This window comes from Dreissena polymorpha, unplaced genomic scaffold (assembly GCF_020536995.1).
Source record: "Dreissena polymorpha isolate Duluth1 unplaced genomic scaffold, UMN_Dpol_1.0 chrUn007, whole genome shotgun sequence".
Taxonomy (NCBI): Eukaryota; Metazoa; Mollusca; class Bivalvia; order Myida; family Dreissenidae; genus Dreissena; species Dreissena polymorpha.
In genome coordinates this window covers 295211-318302 of record NW_026273321.1, presented here as the reverse complement: position 1 = coordinate 318302, position 23092 = coordinate 295211, and the positions used below count along the sequence as shown (strand labels likewise).

The following is a 23092-nucleotide window of genomic DNA, read 5'->3' as shown; positions in this document are numbered from 1 at the left end:
ATGTATCTATGTTACTAAATATTTTTAAGACCAGAATAAATATTGACAGTTAAAAATGAAATGAAAATATAAAATCACTCCTAAACTGCACTCTGCATTTCATTTAACTTTGCAGAAGAATTACGTAAAAATATCGTAGATCATTTCAAATCACCTTAAGTAAATCATTAAATTTGATGAACATGCCAGACAATTGTAAGAGTAAGTTTAACGTTAAAACAATACACTTATTATATGCAATTCAAATTTTAAAAAAATCATACAAGCAATCAGAGTTGATTCCTTGCAACAGATGATAGCATGATTTAAAATTGTGTGGCAATATAATAAATCCTCGGAGAATAATGCCATCAAACAATTAAACTAAATCCATGTTGCCAAGAAATTTATTGTGACACAACTTTTTCAAACAAGTTCATGATTAAACTAGAGCTTTGTCACAGGCATGACGAATACCCCCACATGCCGCATTGACACAGAATATTTTGCATGTTGTCTTCACAAAAAACAGCGGACACCATGCATAATGTTTAAAATGCACTAAGTGACCCTGTGACCTAGTTTTTGACCCGGCATGGCCCAAGTTCGAACGTGACCTACACATCATCTTGATACAACTTCTGACCAAGTGTGGTGATGTTCGAACTTGGCCTCAAGATCATCTAGATAAAACTTCTTAACAAGTTTGGTTAAGATCGGATGAAAAGTACTTGAATAAGAGAGAAGACACCATGCTGAATGTTAAAAAATGCAGTAACTCCGTGACTTAGTTTTTGGCCCTGCATGGCCCATGTTAAAACTGTGCATAGAGATCATCTAGATAAATCTTCTGACCAAGTTTGGTGAAGATATTAGATGAAATCTACTTGAATTAGAGAGCGGACAACATGATGAATGTTTAAAACGCACTTAGTGACCCCGTGACCTAGTTTTTGACCTAGCATGACCCATATTCAAACTTGACCTAGACATCATCTAGATACAACTTCTGAACAAGTTTGGTGAAGATGGGATGAAAACTACTTGAATTAGAGAGTGGACATCAAGCTCAATGTTTAAAACGCACTAAGTGACCCCATGACCTAGTTTTTTACCTGCCATGACCAGTGTTCGAACTTGGCTAAGAGATCATCTAGATACAATTCTGACCAATTTTTGTGAAGCTCAGATGAAAACTATTTGAATTAAAAAGCAGATACCATGCTCAATGTTTAAAATGCACTAAGTGACCCGGTGACCTAGTTTTTGACCCGGCTTGACCATATTCGAACCTGACCTAGACATCATCTAGATACAACATTTGACCAAGTTTGGTGAAGTTCGGATAAAAACAACTTAAATTAGAGAGCGGACACTTAATACGGACCGAACGACAGACAGACAAGCTCACTCCTATATACCCTCCTAAACTTCGTTTGTGGGGTATAACAATCCGTAGCAACACAAAACATCATCCATATGAGTTATGTGATGTGTTTAGTGTCGCCATGAATTCATAATTAAAGCACACATTCCAAAATGTTTGGTAATGAAACTTGTGAAACAAAACTATTGTACGTTAAAAACTAGGATTTTGTTCTCATTATATTGTCCATATTGTCCCACAATGATTGAGGCTGTGCTCCTGTTGTAGCAGACTGACCGTGGGTAACGAAGTCCATCCCTCTTGGTAGCGAGAGTTGCCAGCTTCTTCCTGCCTTCCCCATTAAGCTGTAGGATAGTGTTGGATACCGCTCCACACACCAGCACCTGTCCCTGAGCTGTTACATGTAAACCATCTGGCGAGTCTAGGTCTGGGTCTGTGAAGGTACAGAGTATTGTACCATCTCTAGCAAGGGTGAGGACCTTGTGATAGTCATAGTTGGTGACAAATATCTTGTCACCTGTTTGATTCACTGCACACTTCCATACTGCAAAGGAGAATAGTATCAATGTAGTCAATTTTTTTTACATAACAAATATGTTCACAAAGACACTTACGTCTTATTCACTTTTTTTCAAATTTATAGCGTATGATTTTTTAACTATTCAGCTACAATTAAACATGTATGAATGCATAATTATTTTATGCTGAAACCCCATTATGTTCAAATTTATAACATTTTCACAATAATAAATGTGGTTTCTGAGATACAGAGCGTACGGACATAATTATAATCATGGCGTTATTTTAAATTGTATTTAATATAGCCTTAACTTAAATACAATAAAGAAACAAGTTCCTATCCATGTAATGATACTTTGCAAAGGATAGACTTTAATGTATGGCAGTTTTCATTAAAATATATTGCAAAAATCAAGTAATTAAGTTCATGATTTGCAAACATAATTATATCAGGAATAATTAATTAAATCAAATAAAATTGACATGTTAACTGTTACGTTGAAAAATAATTAATACATTCCAAATAACATCTGGATATATGAATCATTGTATTACCTGTACTATAGCCTGATGTATCCTCATACAGTTTTTTCATTAAGTCTCCTCTCATAGAATACTTGTAAAGTGCAGTGCCATCAGTGAGATACAGGTCCTTCTGATCATGAGCAATACCACAGCATTCATGTTGAAACTGTAGCTTTCTGCCCTTAACCAGCCGTCCACCATTTACTGACACAAACTGAACCTCATGTGTCTTGTCCTTATTCACAGTAACAGCTACTTCACTTGATGTGATTTGACACATGTCACTTGGTAAAGCATTTAAATCACAGTGTGCCACCACCTTGTATTGCTGATCTAGTAGCTTAACACATTTATTACCATTATCTGCTACAAGGATCTGATCACTGGAGAGAACACAGATGGCAGTGATATAACAGTTACATGAATCACTTGGTATTCTCACATTATACTCCGACTTTCCTTGCACAGTGAATACCTGATCTGGGTAACTGAGCACAATCCTCCCCAGGCCTGACAGTGTAAAGACAAACTGTTCAATATCCATGTCAGCCTGGAATGTCACTAACCTTTCTGCCTGAACTGCATTCTCCTTCAGATAAGTTTCAGACTGCCTAATTTTTTCCAGACATTTCTTACTTGCAATAAATGCAAGTTCTGCTTTGCCCTTATCAACAATATCATGAATGGCGTCACTGAGTTGTTTCAATTCATTTTTAAGCTTGCTGCAATTGTCCGAATCAGTCTTGAAAGAAGCTTTCAGATTAGCCATCATATCATCTAGTTCTTTAATTGTGTTCTTTTCAATCTTGTCTAAAATTGCATTTATTTTCTGGCGTGTTTGACGTATTTTATCTAATTGTTTGTTGTATGAGACCTGCAAAGATTGCATGTTGGTGTTCCAATCGTTCTCCAGTTTCTTCAGAGTCTCCAGAATAGTTTGAATCTTTTTTGATACTTTCTGTAAGTCTGGTGGAGGTCCTTTGACTGACTCGGATATCAGGGTTACTTTAGCACATTGTCTGGAAGGAAAACAATACTTATATATTTGTAGGTTGCTTTTAATGGCCATTATGAACAAATATAGCTGAGCTTTGGTTTATCAGATGTCTTCTATTTTTAAAATGCTCTTTTCAGGTATTCTTAGATTTGGAATGTATTCATTTTAATACAGGTACCAAAATACACAAAATTATTATTAGTTTTTATAATATTGTAATTTTTTCATATCATTCACATTCACACAGAAAGTTAATAATTATTTATTATTATTTTATGCTTTCCTAAGGTTTTTAAAGAAATATCAGTGAATTAAAACTGATATTTCACTGTTTAAAAAAATGAGAAATAACTGAAATTTATCAATAATTTTCATTATTTGAACGGAACTATTTATAGATATCTTTGGTTTCCCCATTGTGACCCCTAATGTTACCAAGGGCGATAACTCTGCATTGAATGTTTATAAAAACGCACATATGAGCTTCCATTGAACTTACATGATGTTATAACATTTTGGGGCACCCAACGGGGAATTATATTGTCCAGAATTAAAACAAGAATATCAGTGAAACTGATGGATGCTCCCCGATGATGCGCTTTGTCAATCTATGTGTCAATAACCACCTAAAAAATATTTTATTGGCCTTAATGACCTTGACCATGACTCCAGTGACCTCAAACCTCATTAAAATGTAGAGGCCCATGCTAGCTAGGTACCTTAACATGCCAAATATGAAAGAGATCGGTAAAGTATTGAAGTTGCTATGAGAAACTGTAACAAAAGTGTGATTGAAAAATCTAATATTAGCCTCGATGACCTTGACCCGAGTGACCTCAAACCTAATCAAAAGGTAGAGGTACATGCAGGAGATCGGTAAAGTATTGAAGGTGCTATGAGAAACTTAACAAAAGTGTGACGGAAAAAACTATTATTAGCCTCGGTGACCTTGACCTTGACCCCAGTGACATCAAAGCTCATCAAAAGGTAGAGGTCCATGCAAGGTACCTACATGCCAAATATGAAGGAGATCGGTAAAGTATTGAAGGTGCTATGAGAAACTGTAACAAAAGTGTGACGGAAGGAAGTAAGGAAGTATGGAAGTAAGGAAGGAAGGACAAACTGGCAACTATATGCTCCCCGAAAATTTTCGGGGAGCTTAAAAATACAACAAGATGCGTTTGTGAAACACAATGTCCCCCTATATGACGTTTGACCTTGTAGGATGACCTTGACCTTGACCCTTCACCACTCAAAATGTGCAGCTCCATGAGATACACATGCATTTCAAATATAAAATTGCTAGCTTCAATATTGCAGAAGTGACATTACATGAGCAATTTTGACCCATATATTTGACCTTGAAGGATGACCTTGATTTTTCACCACTAAAAATGTGCAGCTCCATGAGATACATATGCATGCCAAATATCCAGTTGCTATCTTCAATATTGCAAAAGTATTCATAAAATTAGCGATTTGGGCCACATATATTTGACCTCTGACCTTGAAGGATGACCTTGACCTTGACCTTTTACCACTCAAAATGTGCAGCTCCATGAGATACACATGCATGCCAAATATCAAGTTGCTATCTTGAATATTGAAATACTGCAAGTGTACATTAATGAGCGATTTTGACCCATATATTTGACCTTTGACCTTGAAGGATGACCTTGACCTTTCACCACTCAAAATGTTCAGCTCCATGAGATACATTTGCATGCCAAATATCAAGTTGATATCTTCAATATTGCAAAAGTTATTGCAAATGTTAAAGTTGGCGCAAACCAACCAACCAACCAACAGACCAACCAACCAACAGACCAACAGACAGGGCAAAAACAATATGTCCCCCACTACTATAGTAGGGGACATAATAATTATCAGTTGTAAGCATAAAATAAAAAGAACATTTATAGAATATCAATTTTAATTCACTCATGAATTAATATCGATATTCAACCAAATCCAACAAATATCCTCTATATGATTGATCTTAACAATGAATGGTCTACAGTTTGGTCGCCAGTAACGGATCTTTCCCAGTAGCGGATCATTTTTCGGAAACATTCATTCTATTGCTCATACCCTTATAAAAATGACTGATCAAACTGTATTTTCAACGAGAATAATCATTTTTCTCTTGAAATGTATATTTTCTTTTCCCAGTGATGACCTAGTTATTTTTATATCGTGGATTGCATATCAACATGTACGCACCGTGTTTACAAAGTGAGCCTCGTTCTGGGTATTGAGAATTTGAAGAAATGCTTGCCATTAATTTCATTTGAACTTTTCCATCAAAATCCTATTATCATTCGAAAGGTATGTTATGAAAGAATACATTAACATAAAATTTATCACATAAGCTGCTATTTAACAGTTTTTACAGGCACTTTTTGAAACTCAAGTGAAGTCGCCAATAGCGAATCACGTTCAGCAATATGGCGGAAAAAGTTGGCTATAATGAAGTGGTCATCTCAAACGTCGTTTTAGATGTCAAATTATATTTTTTACGATATGTTTGTACGGTTTCAATGTTGCACATTATCCAGTTCTTATCAAAATTTTAAATACAGGTTGAGAAAATTTGGAAAATTATTATTTATAAAATTATATAGATTTACTGAGCATATCAACTGAAAAATTATTTTATAAATTCATTCAACTCAATTTACATGTCAGCATTTTTATTTTTCAGGAAATACGTTAACAAAACTGGTACAAATTTTCAAGTTATTTATTCATCAATCATGTTTCAATTCATTTACATAATAAAATGAAAACATATTAAAAACTAAATTACACAATATAAACTTAAAGAATAAACAATAATAAAACAATAAAAACAAGAAACCGTCGGAGACGGGTGATGCTCCCCAAAGGTTTTTTTTTTGTCACAATATTGCACTATATATTGAGATAAAAGGAAACGTCTTGAGGGGCATAACTTTGGACAAAATAATACAATGGATGGTTTAGCAACTTGAAAATTTCAAAGGGCCATTACTCTCTAAATAAATCATCTAACCAGAACCCACAAATAATATGCGCATCTCAAGGTAGTTAAGCTTCCCATAAATATTGATGAAATATTTTATCTTAAACATGAAGTACAAAAACCAAGTACCAAATTTTAATTGTTTTGTCCATAGTCTTAAACTAAAAATCCAGACTGAGAAAGAAATAGCCCTCAGTAATGACGCATTATACAAATCTTTGAACAAAAATGGAATCGGATAAAATTCTCATAATGTTTTGTCCACTTATATACATTTCACTCTAATGTTAGTTTATCTCTCTAAAATAGTTTTTTTTTTTTATTTTATTTTTCAATCTGACAAGATCATATACAAAAAACACACAAGTCCAGTATGCTTTCTTCCGACTTTATACAACTCATCATTTTTCATAACTATTCCTCTGTTTTCTTTTCTCTCTAAAAAAAGAGATATATATATATATATATTAGCATATCTTGTATAACATGTCTGAACTTTATTGCTTTGTACAATCACTATGTTGTATGATCATATACATGTTTACATTGTATGTATGATATTGAATAAAAAAATAAAAAAAGCTTCCCATAAAGCTTCATTGAATTCCAGTCAGTAGTTGGGGGGACAAGAATTGCACTATATGTACAGTTTATGGAAAATTTCAAAGGACCATAACTCTGTGAAAAATCATCCGACCAGAACCGGCTGATAATATGCACATCTCCTCCTGGTAGTGAATCTTCCCATAAAGTTTAATTGAATTCCGGTCATTAATTGCTGAGAAATAGCCCGAACAAAATTGTGCATGGACGGACACACGCACGGACAGACGAAGCGGCGACTAAATGCTCCCCCAAAAAACATTTGGGGAGCATAAAAAAAATAATGGAAATAATTTTACAATGTAATGTCACATGTTTTGATAAAGAAATAGGTATTGGATAAAGAAATAGGTATTGTAATGCTTTTTGGCTAACAGTCATCCAAGAGTGGTACTTTCAAAGATGAGGCTAAGACCAGAAGTTTTTCTTCTAAGAAGACAACTCCTGCATCTTAACTTCTTCTGAAAAACTCTGCGTCTCATCCAAACATTCCCTCTTACCCAGTTCAACGTTTGATTTGGGAGAACACAAATACACGTGATGATCTAGCTTGTCTTGTGTGGATCGCACCATTAGAATATGATTTCACACTTACCGTTACAATGACCTTGACATTTGACCTAGTAACTCCGATTTCATAGGGGTCATCTACTGTCAAAGATCAAAGCACATGGGAAGTATCAAGCCAATTGGTTAATTTACTGACGATTTATTAATTGGAAATGATTTTCACACTTATTGTGACAGTGATCTTCACTTTTAACCTGGTTAAATTTTGATAGGGGCTATTTACTGTCCGAGGTCAAAGCACATATGAAGTTCTAAGCCAATTGATCAATTTGTTGACGAGTTATTGATTGGAAACGATTTTCACACTTATTGTGGCAGTGACCTTTGACCTAGTAACTCCATTTTCAATAGGGGTCAATCTACTGTCAAAGGCCAATGCAATGTCTGTGCTAAACAACAGTGTGTAGCTTTGTTTAAAGTTTATATTAATATATATTTTTTATTGAATAACTAAAATTCTATGATTTTATTTAGTTTTTTTTGTATAACACATATTGCTGTTAAAACAACAGATTGTCACTTGCTGAAAAACAACAGCTTGTCACTATGTTTAAATGCTAATTTTAATGTTTATTAAAGGCAAAAACGTAATACTAATGTTGTGATCAAGGCTTAGGGTATGTTTTTAACATTGCATTTGAAAAACTTGTTTTCTGTAGGTTTAGTGTTTATTTTCGTCTATTTCCATGCAATTGTTAATATATCAGCTGATGTCTGTCATGTTCATATGTTTTGACATACCCCCTACATTCCAATGTCACGTGATTCTATACTGGCGAAAATGGTCCGCTAATGGAGAAATTCTGGCCGATAAAAATAAAACATAATGAAACTTTTTTTGCAAAGAAATTTTATAATTCTCATTGTAAATAATATTTGTATTTGAAAACAAATTATTTTGTGAATAAAAAGCTATTCATATATATTTTAGACATTGTGCATTGTTTTCTTCGATGTACCGGAAGTGATCCGTTACTGGCGACCAAACTGTATTTATAACATAATGATAATTAAAAACAAATGCATAACTCGATTACCTGTGATTGAGGAAAGCACAGTTAGTGCAGCACAGCTGACTGTGGTCATTGCAGAACATTTCTAGACGTTTGTCTTCATGAAGGTAACATTTCTGAAAGAAATCCTCCACTTCCTTTAACACTGGCCACTTACTTGTGTCTCCCCTTCCATATGTCACATGTTTCCCAAACAACTGACCATGCAGGTTTATACATTTTGCACAATACAATTTAAGACAGTTATTGCAGTAGAATGCTGCCCACTGGTCAATGTTTTGTTCTAAACATGGCGAACAACAAAAGTCTGTAAATGAATCAGAGCCTTTAGCCACAGTTGACTGAGAAAAGGTCGCCATCTTGAATATTGTTTACGTTAAAGAAAAATGAATCCTGTATGTCCTCAATTTAATTATAACTTCACTACTCAATATTTCCAGTACCACAGAAATATTTCCAAACAAACAAAACATTAAATACCTATGACAGATTTCAAGCAACTAAACAATTGTTGAACATAACCCTAACAAGATAAACTTTTGATTATTTCCACAGTTAGGGTCATTTTGATAAAACAAGCAAACAGAAGTCACTAAGCAATTTGTCCCATGAGTATAAGGTTTCACCAAATCAATAACCATACAGCAAGTTTGTATGTCAGTTTAAAAGATAGACAGACACTATGAAATACCCTTTGTCATAACTTATTGATCCTCTACTTAGGTTTACATAAAACAGACCATTTGGTGAAGAGTTAAATAAAGATACCACTCATTATGGAAACCTGAAAAGTTGCATTTTTAATGAGACATTTATTCTTCTTAAAACTATATCTACAATGATTAAGCTGATATAGTGGCATGCTTTCAGATAACACAGTAAATTGAATGTACACATTTCTGTTTGAAATGTCATACAAGTAAAGAACAGAATGTTTGTTACAATTGTCAAACTAAACACATACTATTGTGTGATCTTTATATATTAACATCATTCAATAGACATTCTCACGAAATATGTTTATTTCCTGTTTATTATAATATACACTTTCTTTAAAATGATGTGTGTTTTGTGTGTACCTCTCCACATATTGTTATTTAAAAAAGTATGTTAATGAAAATGAGCATCACATGCTTCAGTCAAAATAAGCTTTTATGTTCTGTTCTGTTAAATATAAATCTAAACCAAGAGCACTCATCTTAGATAATCATTCTGACCACGTGTCATCAATATTAGTCATCAATGTAGACTCTATAGTGGAAGGTTTGACAAGGTGACCTAGCTCTTAGGTCAATACATAGAAATAACATTGAACTCAAGAAACAGTATCAAAAGAGAAATACGTGTTAAATTCGCTAGTCTTTCATTTAAAGTAAATGGCCAATTGCCTATACAAAAAGGACGATATGCAATGTATTAACCTCACGATTAAAAACGTACTGATGATTACATCTGTGATCACTGCTTTGCTCAATGCTTAAATTCAGTGGTCCAGAATTTATCATTCACATACAAGTGTAAAACCTCATAGAATTGTTACTAACATAAACAAGCATTTAATTACTATTTCATTACTCAATCGTTTAATATGCACCAGAACAACAGAACGGTACAACAGCTTTCTCATGCAAAATGAAATAAAGTAAATGCAAATATCAACTTTCTTCTTGTTTTCAAGATTTGAGAAAGAAACATCATAAATTAAACCCCAGATCACTGTAATGTATCTCCGGAAGAAACTGTAAACTGTAAAAAGACTGATAACATAGCTAGGATGTAAATGCAAATACTATAGTGTGTTGTTTGATATTAATCTAAATTATTGTTTAATGCCAGAAATCAATTATGTAAAGTGTTTACTTAGCTATACATTTTGCTATCTTTGTTCGCAGCGAGCTACCATGTGTTTATGCATACTTTTCGTGTTCATGTTCGTATTCATAGGGTATTGGGTGCAGATAATTTGCATATCCATCCGTACGACACATTTTTCGTTGTTGGTTTATAAACAAACCTAATAAATATTAACAATTTACTTGCTGACAATAACATCTAAATAATATGTGTGTTTATTACCGTATATACATGTTTTATATTTAGTAAATCAATGTTTCTGTACCTGGCTTAAAACTTGCAATTTATTGCATATTTTTCAAAGATGTCGCATGGGTCTAGAAGCGATTTAGTCGCAGACAAAAATGTGTGGAGCAAAATGTTCAGAATGAAAATAACAATCGGGTACAAATACCGGTATCAAGTTTCTCGAATCCAACTTCTGATATGTATGAACTTTGTGATTGGTTTACTAAAATATTGCCACAATTTTAGCCAATCAAGTATATAATGCACTCCATGATTTCTTCATATAGAAGTGGCTTTGCTTTGTTTTCCCCGATGGCCTTGTCAGCCTCATGAAAACGTCGATTGTATATTTGCGGTTATAGGTAAAAGAAAAATACTCCACTAGCGTCATGGTAAAATTGTGTTGCATGCTGTCTGCAGCCGTATTTAAACAATTGGTGACAATTTAGAAAAATAATTGACAACATTTAAGTGCTACAGTGCCACAAATTTGATGAAAACTGTACTAGATTTTTTTCATAATTCTTTGTTAAAATTTAAACTAAAACAGTTTGCTTGCGTTAGATTGTACTTGAATGTTGTGCTGTCTTTTATGTAAATTATCCTCAGAAGGATAACGTCATTCGTTACAAATTTTATGTATATTAGTTTGTGTATCCAAAAAAATGTCCATAAGTTTGTATGACCATTAAGACATTTGTCCCGTCTTTTATGAGACCTCACCTGAACACTTGGAATACAATTTATTGTTTAAGCAGTATACAAAGTATCTGTTAAAGTAATAATAATACTTCGAAAGTAAGTACACCTGCTGATGCAAAGAGCGCGTCTATTTTGAATATATGCATTATGGACAAATTATATAAACTTAAGATTAATAAGAGGGCTAAACGGCCCTAGGCCTATAACCTTATATCGCATATGAAAAAACAACAACATTGAAGCCATTTTTTTACCAAACAATGCACACAAACCAATATAATGACAAACGTACATGTGTGAGTTCTTTTATAAATAAATATAACACAACTATTTGGAAAAATGAAAGCCAGCAAGTAATATGTAGCAATGCCAGCGCATGCACAAAACGTTGTATACATGTAGAATTGTGAGGGACTGCTACAGTACAAACTACCTGTACATAGTCACAACATCAAATACTGTCGATGAAAAATGTGTTCCTGTCATCATGTTTTACATTTTCAAGCTGCAATTGTGTCAGTGAAAGGTCAAATAAAGTATATAGAATTCAAAGAGGTTAAAGGCATTCCGAAACACCCACTAAGAGTACAATCGATCACAAAAGCATAATTGTAAACAAACATTAACCTGATAGCAACATACTTAATTTTTATTCTGATTATCGATGCTTTTAACAGCCAAAATTGACCGAAATGCTGGGACTAAACGAGGAACTCATGTATTGAAGCTTTGAGGACGGGTCCTAATAAGTTTCGAAACTTACACAAACTCACAAAAAGTTCAGTTAGTTGAAATCATGTAGATTTTTGTATTTTAAGTTGAGCTTTATCCCGACAAGGTATTTATACGAACGCCAATCATACACTAATTGTAACTATGCATATTGCTTACTAAAACCATCTGTCAATCATGTATAACAATCTGTAACGCAATCGATGTTAAACTAGGTATTATTGACCTAATATTAAACGCATTAAACACATTTAGTAATCTTGAAAATGAAAACATATTTTATTTAACATCAAATACAATTATTTTAAGATTATTCGATTGCCCAACTATGACAGAGTTTGTATATGTGTTGTAAAACACTGATTTTGGTTCAATCAATCCATCCTCATCTCGAGCAAGAGTGGCAATCTTTCTCCTCCCCCTGCTATCAACCTGTATAACAGTGCGTGATTCATATCCACAGACGAGAATGTGCCCCGCAGCTGAGACGTGTACATTCCATGGGACTTGCATGTCTGGATCAGAGAACGTGAAGAGAACGTCCCCATCCTTGGCAAGTGTAAGCAGCTTGTTATTACCACGATCGGTGACGAAGATCCTGTCGCCGTTATGACTCAATGCACACTTCAACACTGCCAAACAAGATATCATGATAAATGCTTGATTTAAATCTTATATATAAATACAACAATCCATGCTACTGACAAACAATTATGAAAGTTGAATTTTGTTGGTGTGTTAAAAAAGTAATTTTGTAGGACTAAGTGGTATTTTCAAGAATCAACTCATACACTCACATTCGAAAGTCACATTGCGATTATTTGTGGTTTATATTATTCGTGTGTATACATGCACAATCATATTCGGATATTATAAAATGAAAAGAAACTTTAGTATTTTTATCTAAAGTAAAAATACCTGAATATTCATGAGATATATCTTCATACAATTTCTTTATAAGTTCCCCCCTCAGACTGTATTTGTACAGCGCAGACCCCGAAGTGATGTACAGCTCACCCAGTAGATGGCTAATTCCGATACATTGATGCTCAAGCCGATAAGTCCTGCCTTTGATCAGTCTCCCTTTATCCACTGTAAACAATTGCACCTCGTGTGTAGCTTGCTTATTAAGAGTAATCGCCACCTCTGATGGACAAACATGGCATATGTCGTGCGCATGTGTAACCAGGGGAGTTCTGCTGATGACTTCATATTTCTGGTTCAACAGTTTCAGCGAAGCATTCGAATAGTCCGTTAAGACGATTTGACTATCAGGAAGAAAACATACCCCTGAAATGCTGCACAAATAGGTATCGTCATTTGAATGTACACTGAACTCAGTCTTACCAATCACAGATAATGCACGATATGAAGTAACCAAATCTGTGTGTATTATTATGCCCAAACCATGTAGTTCCGACAAATATTTTTCAATATTAGTGTTGACCTGAAGCGATAATGAAATACCAGGTTTTCCGGAAAGTTCTTGTATATAAGATTCCGATTGTTTTTTCTTTTCCAACCATTTTTGATTTGCTACGAAGACGAGTTCATTATTGTTTACGCCTATTTCATGAATTGTATCTCTGAAACCTTTCAACTCCTCATACAGCTTATTGCAGTTGTCAACATCTTTTTTAAAGTCTGTCTTGAGGTTTGCAAATGAAAAATCCAGTTCTGCCATTGTCATTTTCTCAAGCTCATCTAATGCAGCGTTAATTTTGTCACGCACATCTGTTATGCATTGTTTGCTTTTCTTCAATGAATCTTGCAATGACGCAATGTTCTCTTCTCGACTCTTTCGTAGCTCTTTCAGTTCTTGCTTTATCGTCTTGATGTCATCAAAAAGTTGTTGAAGGTCTCCAGGTGAAGTGATATTTACTAAATCTGTTATGAGAGACACCTTAGCGCACTGACTGAAAATACAATGTTGAACAGGTCAATATTATGTTGTTTTGTCATAATACAATATTTATATGTAGTTTGCGTAATCTTAAATCTCCGATATGTTGTGTACATTTTGGAAAATATGTGGCTCTAGAATGGTCATACAAGCGCACATGGATATGAATAGCTTACGTTATTCAGTTAAATAAGAAAAATAATTTTAGACCTCTGTGTATTTAAATAATCTATCTAGTACAGTTGAATAATTGGCAATATTTAAAAGATTAATAAAATGGCAGTAATTTACAAGAAATGTAATAACTGTAATGATGCAGAGCATATCAACGTATACAAATTTTTCCAACGTTATGATAATGACGAAACCCACGGCGTGGCGACACACACCACGTTTTGCATCATAAATATTACTTACACAGACTAATTCAACATCTTTAACGTTTTCTGACTCAGCCTTAAGAATAAAATAAATTTTCAAAGAAAATAATACCGATGGTTCAGCGATATGCAAGTGTTGCAACAGAGCTTTTCGTGGTCCTCACAAAAAAGTTTCAATTTCTCGTCCATGTGTACTTCACACTTCTCTACACAATCTCGTGTAGCCATAGCTAGTGGCCAATCTTTCATATCGGATCTTTCATACCTCGTGTGTGTTTTATACAACTGATTGTGCAAGTTTAAACACGATCCACAGTAAAATGTTGTGCATTTTTCACAATATACTTCCGCCTCTTTTGAAAAACCTTTTTCTTCACAGGGCATGCAAGAATAATCCAGCATGATATCCGATCCTTTATACACTGATGACCGAGTAATTGTTGCCATTTTAAAAATATATCTATATATGATACACAAATATCTGATTAAATCAAGCAGCTAACTGTCTTGAAAGTTTTGCTCTGATAAGAGTTTAAGAACGTGTCACATGATTACGTATCTTATCGATAAAATCAACTGACCTAGAAAGATTGTTTACTACAAAAATTGAAAATTAGGTCCTAAGATTCGTGTCATCTATAATGCGAGTTTCAAAATAACTATATTTGTTTTGCGTATTGATGGGTAGGTATTGACACATACTTTTAATTGCGCGTTCTGTTGACAAAATAGATTAATAACTATTTAGCAAATTCTAGCAATATTCATGTGTACCATTGTACCAGCATTAATTATCGGAGCATTAGCCGACTGCTCGACTTCTCAATAAGTTGAAGTAACCGAGTTTGCCTTCTAGTAAACGGGGAGAGCGCATGAAGTAAATATGTGCAGGATAAATCTGTTACTTTTACTGATACGTTCACCCGTAAAACACTATGCAGATGAATTCGCAGTGCTGTCACTAAGTAAATTTCAGTCAAAATGGTTCGCGGAAAAAAATAGTATTTAGTATTTAAATGTATCATTGTTGGTACGTATTGGTTGGTAGCACTTACTTTTTGTTCACTGATTTTGACACAATATTGTTGTGGATGTAGTTCTCAAATTGCTTAGCCCTTAATATGCGTTTTGGTCTAAGACGTTTCACATAGGATCGATATTCATATTGATAGACCCTTCGACATAACTGAAAACGGTATAAGAAAGCTTCTGCTAGACCTAAACCCCCACAAGGCACAAGGGCCAGACGGCCTGTCACCACGATTCTTCAATGGAATCCGCCAATGGGATTGCCCCTGCACTTACACTAGTGTTTCAAGCCTGCCTTACGCAAGGTCCGAGTAAACAGTACTCGACGACTTGACGCACGGTATGGTCACTCCAATATTCAAGAAGGGCGATCGCACAGCTACTGCAAAATTCAGGCCGATATTCCTGACCTCAATCTGTTCCAAAACCACGGAGCATATCATCTATGGTATTCTCACCTATAGTCAGCATTGTTTCAAGAAAAGACGTTTCTGCGAAAGCCAACTTGTACTCACGATACAAGACATTGCCTCATGCATGGTCTACGGTGACCAGATAGATGCTATGCTACTTGAATTTAGCAAAGCGTTCGACAAGATACCCCACAAGCGACTTTCCATCAAGCAGGACAACTATGGGATCCGCAATGAACTGCTGAATTGGATAAAGAGTTTCCTCAGAAACAGAGGCCAAGAAGTCACACCTAATCGTCTGCCCCTGTCACATCAGGCGTCCCTCAGGACTCTGTCCTCGGTCTCCCACTTTTTACTTTTTTCTACTGTACATAAATGACGTGCCAGGAAGAGTAGCCTCTCCCACACGCCTTTTAAGATGACAGTCTACTGTATCGAAAATCTGAAGATAAAGGTATCCTACAAGAGGATCTGAAAAAAAATGGAACAGTGGGAAAGAGACTTGCAGATGCAATTTAAATTGTAAAATCATACAAATGTGAACCCATCCATTTGACCAAAACAATGGCATCCAATCAAAATGACCTACGAGCTTCACGGCCACCAACTCGCCAATGTCACAAGTGGTAAATACCTAGGGGTCACATGGCATGAAAAAACTGCTCGGGAAAAGTCATGTTGATGAGCTCCCCAAAAAAAGCAAACAACTCCCTTGCCTTTCTGAGACAACATATCAACAAATGCCCTACTGATGTGAAGGACCAATGCTACAAGCCCCAAGTGCGCCCAATCCTGGAATATGCATCTACAGCATGCGACACATATAAAGCGGAAAACATATCCCAGCTAGAGTAAGTACAGCGCAGAGCTGCGTGATTCGTCAAGGGAGACTTCAGGAGGACAAGCAGCCCAAGCCATATGATCGCCTCCCTGGGATGGCAATCCCTACAAACCCGGCGTACTGACGCTAGACTGGCATTCGGTTTTCCAGCACCATTAGTACAGTATCTGAGGCAACGTCTCAAGAAACCTGGTGTACAGTTGGTCCTTTTTGGAAAGTGTGTAATGTTTTTTTTCATTCCAGATCATTGGATAAAGTAATGCCTAAATACAAGTTATATTGGACGTTTTTAAATTGCGTTGTCAATAGTGTACGAGAAAGTAGCCTAGGATTTGGTACAGAGGAGATATCATTTCTTGGCGTTAAACCGCATTCCCCTTTCCTGGGTCCACTTTTGTAGTTGTCAAGGTCTTCATTGAGATTCTATGGTCTTTGATTTAGGACATAGTTCTATACTGTTGGTAGTTATCTGCAAATAGCTGTATGTGAGACTTACTCTGTCTGGCACGTCAATGATATGGCAGAGAACAAGCAGGAGACCTAACACTGTGCCTTAAGGTACGCCGGAGCCTACACTAAAAAGGTGGGACTTCTCTGATTCAACTACCACACACATTTCTCAGTGGGTAAGGAAGTTTGATGTCCAGTGGAGTATCAGACCGCGGAGAGCATAGTTATCAAGCTTCAGCAGTAGGCGTTGGTGTGGCACGGTGACAAAGGCCTTACTTCAATCAAGTATTATGGTGTCAACCTGTTTATTATGATCGTAGTATCCGAACATGTCATCGGCTGTTTCACAAGATTATCCTGAGCGGAAGCATGATAAACGTTTGTTAATACTTTGTGCCAGTCCGAGTGGTTAAGGATATGGCGACAGATGATATGTTCTAATAACTTTGGGAGCATTGTCGTTATTTTTTATATAGGTAATGTTTAAACTATTCCGAACTAACGGGTTGCATGAAAGTGTAATACAAGAGAAACACTCACACAACAAAACGCTTGAGACATGAAAAAATATCAATAGAAAACAAACAATTTATAATGATTTTCGTTTATTTATTAAATAAATACAAGTGCACAAATTCAATTTTCAATGGCTCTCATAAACAAATATTTGCACTATTATTGCAAAACACAAAAACCGGCATAAGATCTGATTGATAAATACTACAAAACTAAAAACATCTTCAAGTTATATAGTTAATTTGAGAGTTGTTTCATACAGTTTCGTTTAAAGCAGTTTAAAGAAGTTTAAGAGGGTAGTCATATGGATAGTAGCTCTTTGTGTCAAATAAAACTTTGATACAAGTATTACATGCAGTACTCTGATAATAAAACAAGACAGTGTTTTATAGTATATCAAAATACACAAGTTATTGTGTTAAGTCTATTATGTCTAACTTGTACTTATTATACGAAAACTGAACAACAGAATTTAGGCAAATAGTTTCAAATTATTCATTAAAATAGCCATTGTTTAAGGCTGTTCCAATTGCATCCCCTGAAGTAGTAATCACTTTTTCTTGCCCTTCTGTTTCCCTCCTGCTGGTGAGGCATCAGGGTTCTCTCCTTGGGCAAGCGCAAGCTGACGTTTGAGGTCAAGAAGTTTTGACACTTCTGTGTCAACCAGCGCTTTCTCTGCCTTTGTGGTCTTCAACTCTCTAACTTTGTTACCCTGGCGAAAAAAAATAGACACAACACGTTTTTAACATATGCATGGTCACAAATAAATAAATAAATGCATTAAATAAAGTAATTTTGTTTTATTTAAACATATTTATTAAGCTTGCTTGCATCGAAGGCCTTAAACTTAGAGAAAATTCGTTTCCTGTGAGGAACCAATACTCGGCAAGATCTTGAGATCTCACTGACTCCATTTAATCATTGCAACAGCCACCAACAGCAAGTCTTTTTTGAAAAATTAATGCTTAATTCTTGTAAATGCAAATCTCCATCAAATGCAAATTTTCAATAAGATGACATAAAAGCATAATCTAGCATAAATAAATGTGCTGTAAATAGAACACTTTCTTGTGGTGCTTATAGCTAATACTATACCTGCTCAGTAACAAGCTTATTCAGTCTCTCAACTTCTGCAGGACTGGAAGTCACGTTGTTGGCTGTTACTTTCACCTCCTGTTTCACCGCTGGCTGATCTCCCTTCTCACCCTTATTTTTACCTCCCCCGGTTTCTGTGACGGCAGAGGGTACTTGTGTGTCAGCAAGCTGTTTCTTCAGATCCAGGAGGAGCTTCACTTCAGCGTCTATTACACCCTTCTCTGCCTTCTTTGCTTTCAAGTCTCGAACCTTGTTCGCCTGGAAATATCAACAGAGCATACCATCAAATCAGGGGTGTAGACATTATCCTTAATCAACATATGTTATTTGTCTATGGACACATTCAACAAAATAGTCTGCAGAGAAAAGTATTTTTCCCATATAAAAATACTGATACATGTATATGTTATTCTGATCATTTCAGCGTTTTTTGTCTCGTTAATTATAAATTGAACACATGTATTCTTTTAAACATAAACATTTAATATTAAAATAATAAACTTCCAACTTTTATCATTTTCACACTTTCTGATTGTTCTTGTTCTTGAATAAGTAGACAGGACAAATTTACTCATCAGGCAGAATACTTCTGTTTGTTTATTTGGGTGTTTCATTATTATGTTAGTCATACTAGAGTGAACTATTAACCGGTAATCCAACCAACAAGCCAGGGCTTAGTTGCTCTACCAACTAAGCTAGCAGGACTGTTGTGAAAAATAAATGCTGCTTCGGACCAAATGGTCATTGTACTTCCACACCCCTGCATTTCATCACCACACATTAAGTAGTATCAACTCTTAAATCATCCTATAATGATAATTTCTTACTCACATGTACTGTGACATGAACATGTGATGTAGTAAATGACTTGTCGGCTTTTTAACTTCTATATAACTCAGCTGATTTTATACCTCTCCGTGTAACTTAACTTATATAACTCTCCTGTTTTGTTATCCCCTCTTGAACCCATAAATCCTCCACTGTGTTACCTCTCCTTGTAAACCATCTATATGATTTACCTTCTTTATTACTTCCCCTTGTAAACCCCCCATATTATTCACCTTCTTGCTTACCTGCCCATGAAACCACTTAATATAATACACCTCCTATATTACCTCCTCTTGTAACTACTCCATATAATTCATGTTCTTCATCACCCCCCACCCCCCTTGTAACCATATAATTCAGCTTCTTTATTTACTCCCTTGTAACTACTCAATATAATTCACCTTCTTTATTTACTCCCTTGTAACCATTCCATATAATTCACCTCCTTTATCTACTCCCTTGTAACCACGCCATATAATTCCTCTTCTTTATTAACTCCCCTTGAAACCACTCCATATAATTCATATTATCTGTTACCTCCCTTTGTAACCTCACGGTGACCCACATTATTTATTACCTACCCATATAACCTCTCTTTGACTGACCTGACTTGTTACCTCCCCTTGTAATCGCTCTACCTCCGCAGGACTGGTTGCTGTCTGGGAGTTCTGTGAAGGTTCCCCTCCTTTCTTAGGCTGAAGCGATATGTATGAGATAATGTGCTTGATATTAGAATTAAAGTAACGTTTAAGAGATAAATATGCTTTTCTGTATGTATATTGTGTTACTGTAACATATCTGATTTTTTGTTAAAGATCAGGATTTGGTATTACTCAACATTTTGTTGGAAATATATATATATATAACGCTGTTACTAAACTTTTTACACAGATTTTTCAAAGTTTGCATTCTTCTAAAACTTTTTTACATTTGTTTAATACTTTTTTTACTTGTGTTAGGGTTTTCTTGTTATCAGTTTCTACTGCATACTTTGTTTTTAATTTTTTATCTTAAAATAAATGAGAACTTATTGGTTTACAATCACCTTGGGTTTGCTGGGAGCAGCAGGTCCCTGGCCCGCAAAGCGTTTCTTTAACTCTGCAATTGTGCTTGCTTCTATTTTCTGGAACAGCGGTGATGGCTGCAAATAACAAAAGCACTTGTTAGTGCTTGAAACTGAATAAAGAGCATATCAACCAGATAAATACTTTTTATTTTTAGCTCTTCGTGACTGGAATCTTTGAGTGGATGGTTGAACAAAGAAAGCCAACTGCACACGAATGAGGAAATAAAGTATATGCGCTTCAAGAATTGTCAATAAAGTTTGAATTAAGTTGCAATCATCTCCAATCATATTACATCTGCATTAAGCTGTTAAATAATTTCATACAAAAGAGCTATGGTAAATGTTCAGTGTTACTGTTTTCTCATAAATATCATAACTACAACGAAAATTTGCGAATCTGCAACTTTTTTTTTTCTCATTTTGTCGATTTACCAAAACGTGAAAAGGCCCCTTTATCACACCTGCTCCACATGGTCAGCATTTGTGGTATAAATTATTTTTAAATTAATGATAAATGATAAATAAAATGTTCTGACAAGTTGATTTATGGCCAAATTTTTCAACCATTGACCTTAATATTGGACCCTGACATTTTGGGTAAGGAGTTGTTTTATGTGACATATAATGTTCTCATAGGAAACATGTGGTAAGTTATTTCAATTGTATGTTGATTGACAAAATCACAGTCTGGAAAATGTGTTAAATGACGAAATTTGACATTTGACCTCGTTACCAATAATGTTGAGGTCGGGCGACGAGTGGCATGCCGTTTCATTGTGATGGTCATTTGTGGTTAGTATAAATATTTGACCTTTGACCTCTGGTTGAGATCTTGACCTTATTCAAAGAAGGGTGTTACACGAAACACATTGTCTTTTTTATGACAGTATTTGTTGAAAGTTATTGTTGAATTGCTACATTATGGCATTGTTACAGTCAAAACCAGCTCAGACGCATACATGTACTCAATCATGCACACATGCACATACACTCAACCATAGCGCTGTTATATCAAGTTTTGTGCACGCTGGTTGAAAATCAATTGGGGAAGTACCGGGAAACCTTCAACACACCTGCCCAATCTTGTGTCCGGGGTCCAGGTGACACACAAAATCCTCATAGACCACATTGCAAGACTGAGGGGCGTTCAACTGGCGCTGGATGGTTGCGCTGACCTCTGGCATGAACGGATGCAGCAACACAGACAGCAGGCACGCCAGATTGGCTGCCAGGCTCACTACTGTACCAGCACGAGACCTTTGGACAATGTGAGAAATAAAAAATAAGGCTTAACTGGGACGATATTTTATGCACAAGAATTAAGTTCCATAAAATTTGCTAAGAGCGAGGCTTATATTTGTCTGTATAATAAGGGCTGAGAGGCTGTATAATATAAGATGTACAGTTAAATTGTGTTCACCGTTATGAACGCTTATTATTTATTTAGTTCTTCTTAAATATGTACAGATAATACTTATAAAATAGGAGCTAAGAAGGAAATGTATTGGTCAATGGATTTTTAAAAACCTGCTTATTTAAACTCCTTGTAATATTTTGTTTATGTTTTACATGTGTTTGCATATGTGCCAACAATAGCAAATACTGGCTTGCCTTGCAATTATTGTACCCTTTTTAAAAGCCCAATATGCCGATGGTTTTGGTTTTCATCAGGGAGTAAGTACGAGCAGTTTAATAGCAGTGCATAAGAGTCCAACTGGACTAGTGGACTTGAAAGTTAATGTTAATACCTTCATATACCATATACTAGAATATTGTACTGTCTTATATACACATATTGCCGGCATCAACTGATATAGGTCAACTACTATCAGCCTGATCAATCAAGGTCAGGTACAATTAGCCTGATCAATCTAGGTCATGTACAATCAGCCTGATTAATATGACTTGAAGTCCATCAAATTATAGTAGTACTATAATTTAATGGACGTTTATATATAGCTCATTATATAACACGGAACAAAAATGAGTACCCTCTTGGTTCCTTACTTCTCAATGTCTGATCCTTTCACAAGCACCCATGGCTTGTTTTCCTGCATGAACTGGTTCCCAAGTCGAGATATGCTGAGAATGTTCCGGATGGAGTCCCGAATTCTGGAACAAGATACACAGAATCAACCTTGAAAATTGGTTCCTATTCACACATCTTTAAAAAAAAAAAAATATTTCAAGAACAAGACATTGAAATGTTGGTATCAGGACTTTCCCGGGCTCAAAATATTTGTTGACCAAATTTGCCTCGAAAAGACCAAATTCTTGTCATTTGGGGATTAAATGGGGTTTATGGAAGAAAAAAATTGTAGCCAAATATAAATTCTCTTTAGCAAGATTGCCTGGTTTGTAGCTGGGTGGTTAGCATTTATAACTTAAGAGTAAAGACATTGTCACAATAAATGCAGAGATCAGTTGTAAATGCATCTCACTTGATATTTTGCTTCAA

The 23092-nt window shown here is 35.3% G+C and overlaps 3 protein-coding genes across 4 annotated transcripts in view; all 3 read right to left on the bottom strand.

Moving 5' to 3' along the window:
- Positions 1-8959, bottom strand: part of LOC127863414 (methionine--tRNA ligase, cytoplasmic-like) — a 29011-nt gene extending 20052 nt beyond the window's left edge. The window contains exons 1-3 of the mRNA XM_052402935.1: positions 8622-8959; positions 2441-3429; positions 1643-1910 (exon numbers count right to left, since the gene is read on the bottom strand). Of these exons, the coding sequence (XP_052258895.1) occupies positions 1643-1910; positions 2441-3429; positions 8622-8956 (1592 nt within the window). The 5' untranslated portion in view covers positions 8957-8959. The remainder of the gene's footprint in view (positions 1-1642; positions 1911-2440; positions 3430-8621) is intronic.
- Positions 8960-12375: 3416 nt separating this feature from the next.
- Positions 12376-14966, bottom strand: LOC127863388 (uncharacterized). The gene is made up of 3 exons (XM_052402901.1): positions 14509-14966; positions 13032-14029; positions 12376-12745 (listed from the first exon to the last, which is right to left on the bottom strand). The coding sequence occupies exons 1-3, from the start codon at positions 14841-14843 to the stop codon at positions 12393-12395; spliced, it is 1686 nt and encodes a 561-aa protein (XP_052258861.1). The 5' UTR covers positions 14844-14966; the 3' UTR covers positions 12376-12392.
- A 2758-nt stretch (positions 14967-17724) lies between these two features.
- The window catches only part of LOC127863386 (methionine--tRNA ligase, cytoplasmic-like), a 74688-nt gene continuing 69320 nt past the window's right edge, over positions 17725-23092 (bottom strand). For both annotated transcript variants that reach the window (XM_052402897.1, XM_052402898.1), the window contains exons 17-22: positions 22642-22746; positions 21708-21891; positions 20614-20709; positions 20174-20263; positions 18741-18998; positions 17725-18357 (exon numbers count right to left, since the gene is read on the bottom strand). In XM_052402897.1, coding sequence (XP_052258857.1) covers positions 18196-18357; positions 18741-18998; positions 20174-20263; positions 20614-20709; positions 21708-21891; positions 22642-22746 — 895 coding nt within the window. In that variant the 3' untranslated portion in view covers positions 17725-18195. The remainder of the gene's footprint in view (positions 18358-18740; positions 18999-20173; positions 20264-20613; positions 20710-21707; positions 21892-22641; positions 22747-23092) is intronic.

What these genes read in the sequence shown, in the direction of transcription:
- LOC127863388 (XM_052402901.1), bottom strand. Translation starts at nt 14,843, where the DNA reads ATGGCAACAATTACTCGGTCATCAGTGTATAAAGGATCGGATATCATG. An exon ending in TGCATATCGCTGAACCATCG is followed by an intron (nt 14,030 to 14,508) that starts GTATTATTTTCT and finishes TTGTATTTTCAG; the next exon opens with TCAGTGCGCTAAGGTGTCTC. An exon ending in TATATCTCATGAATATTCAG is followed by an intron (nt 12,746 to 13,031) that starts GTATTTTTACTT and finishes CTTGTTTGGCAG; the next exon opens with TGTTGAAGTGTGCATTGAGT.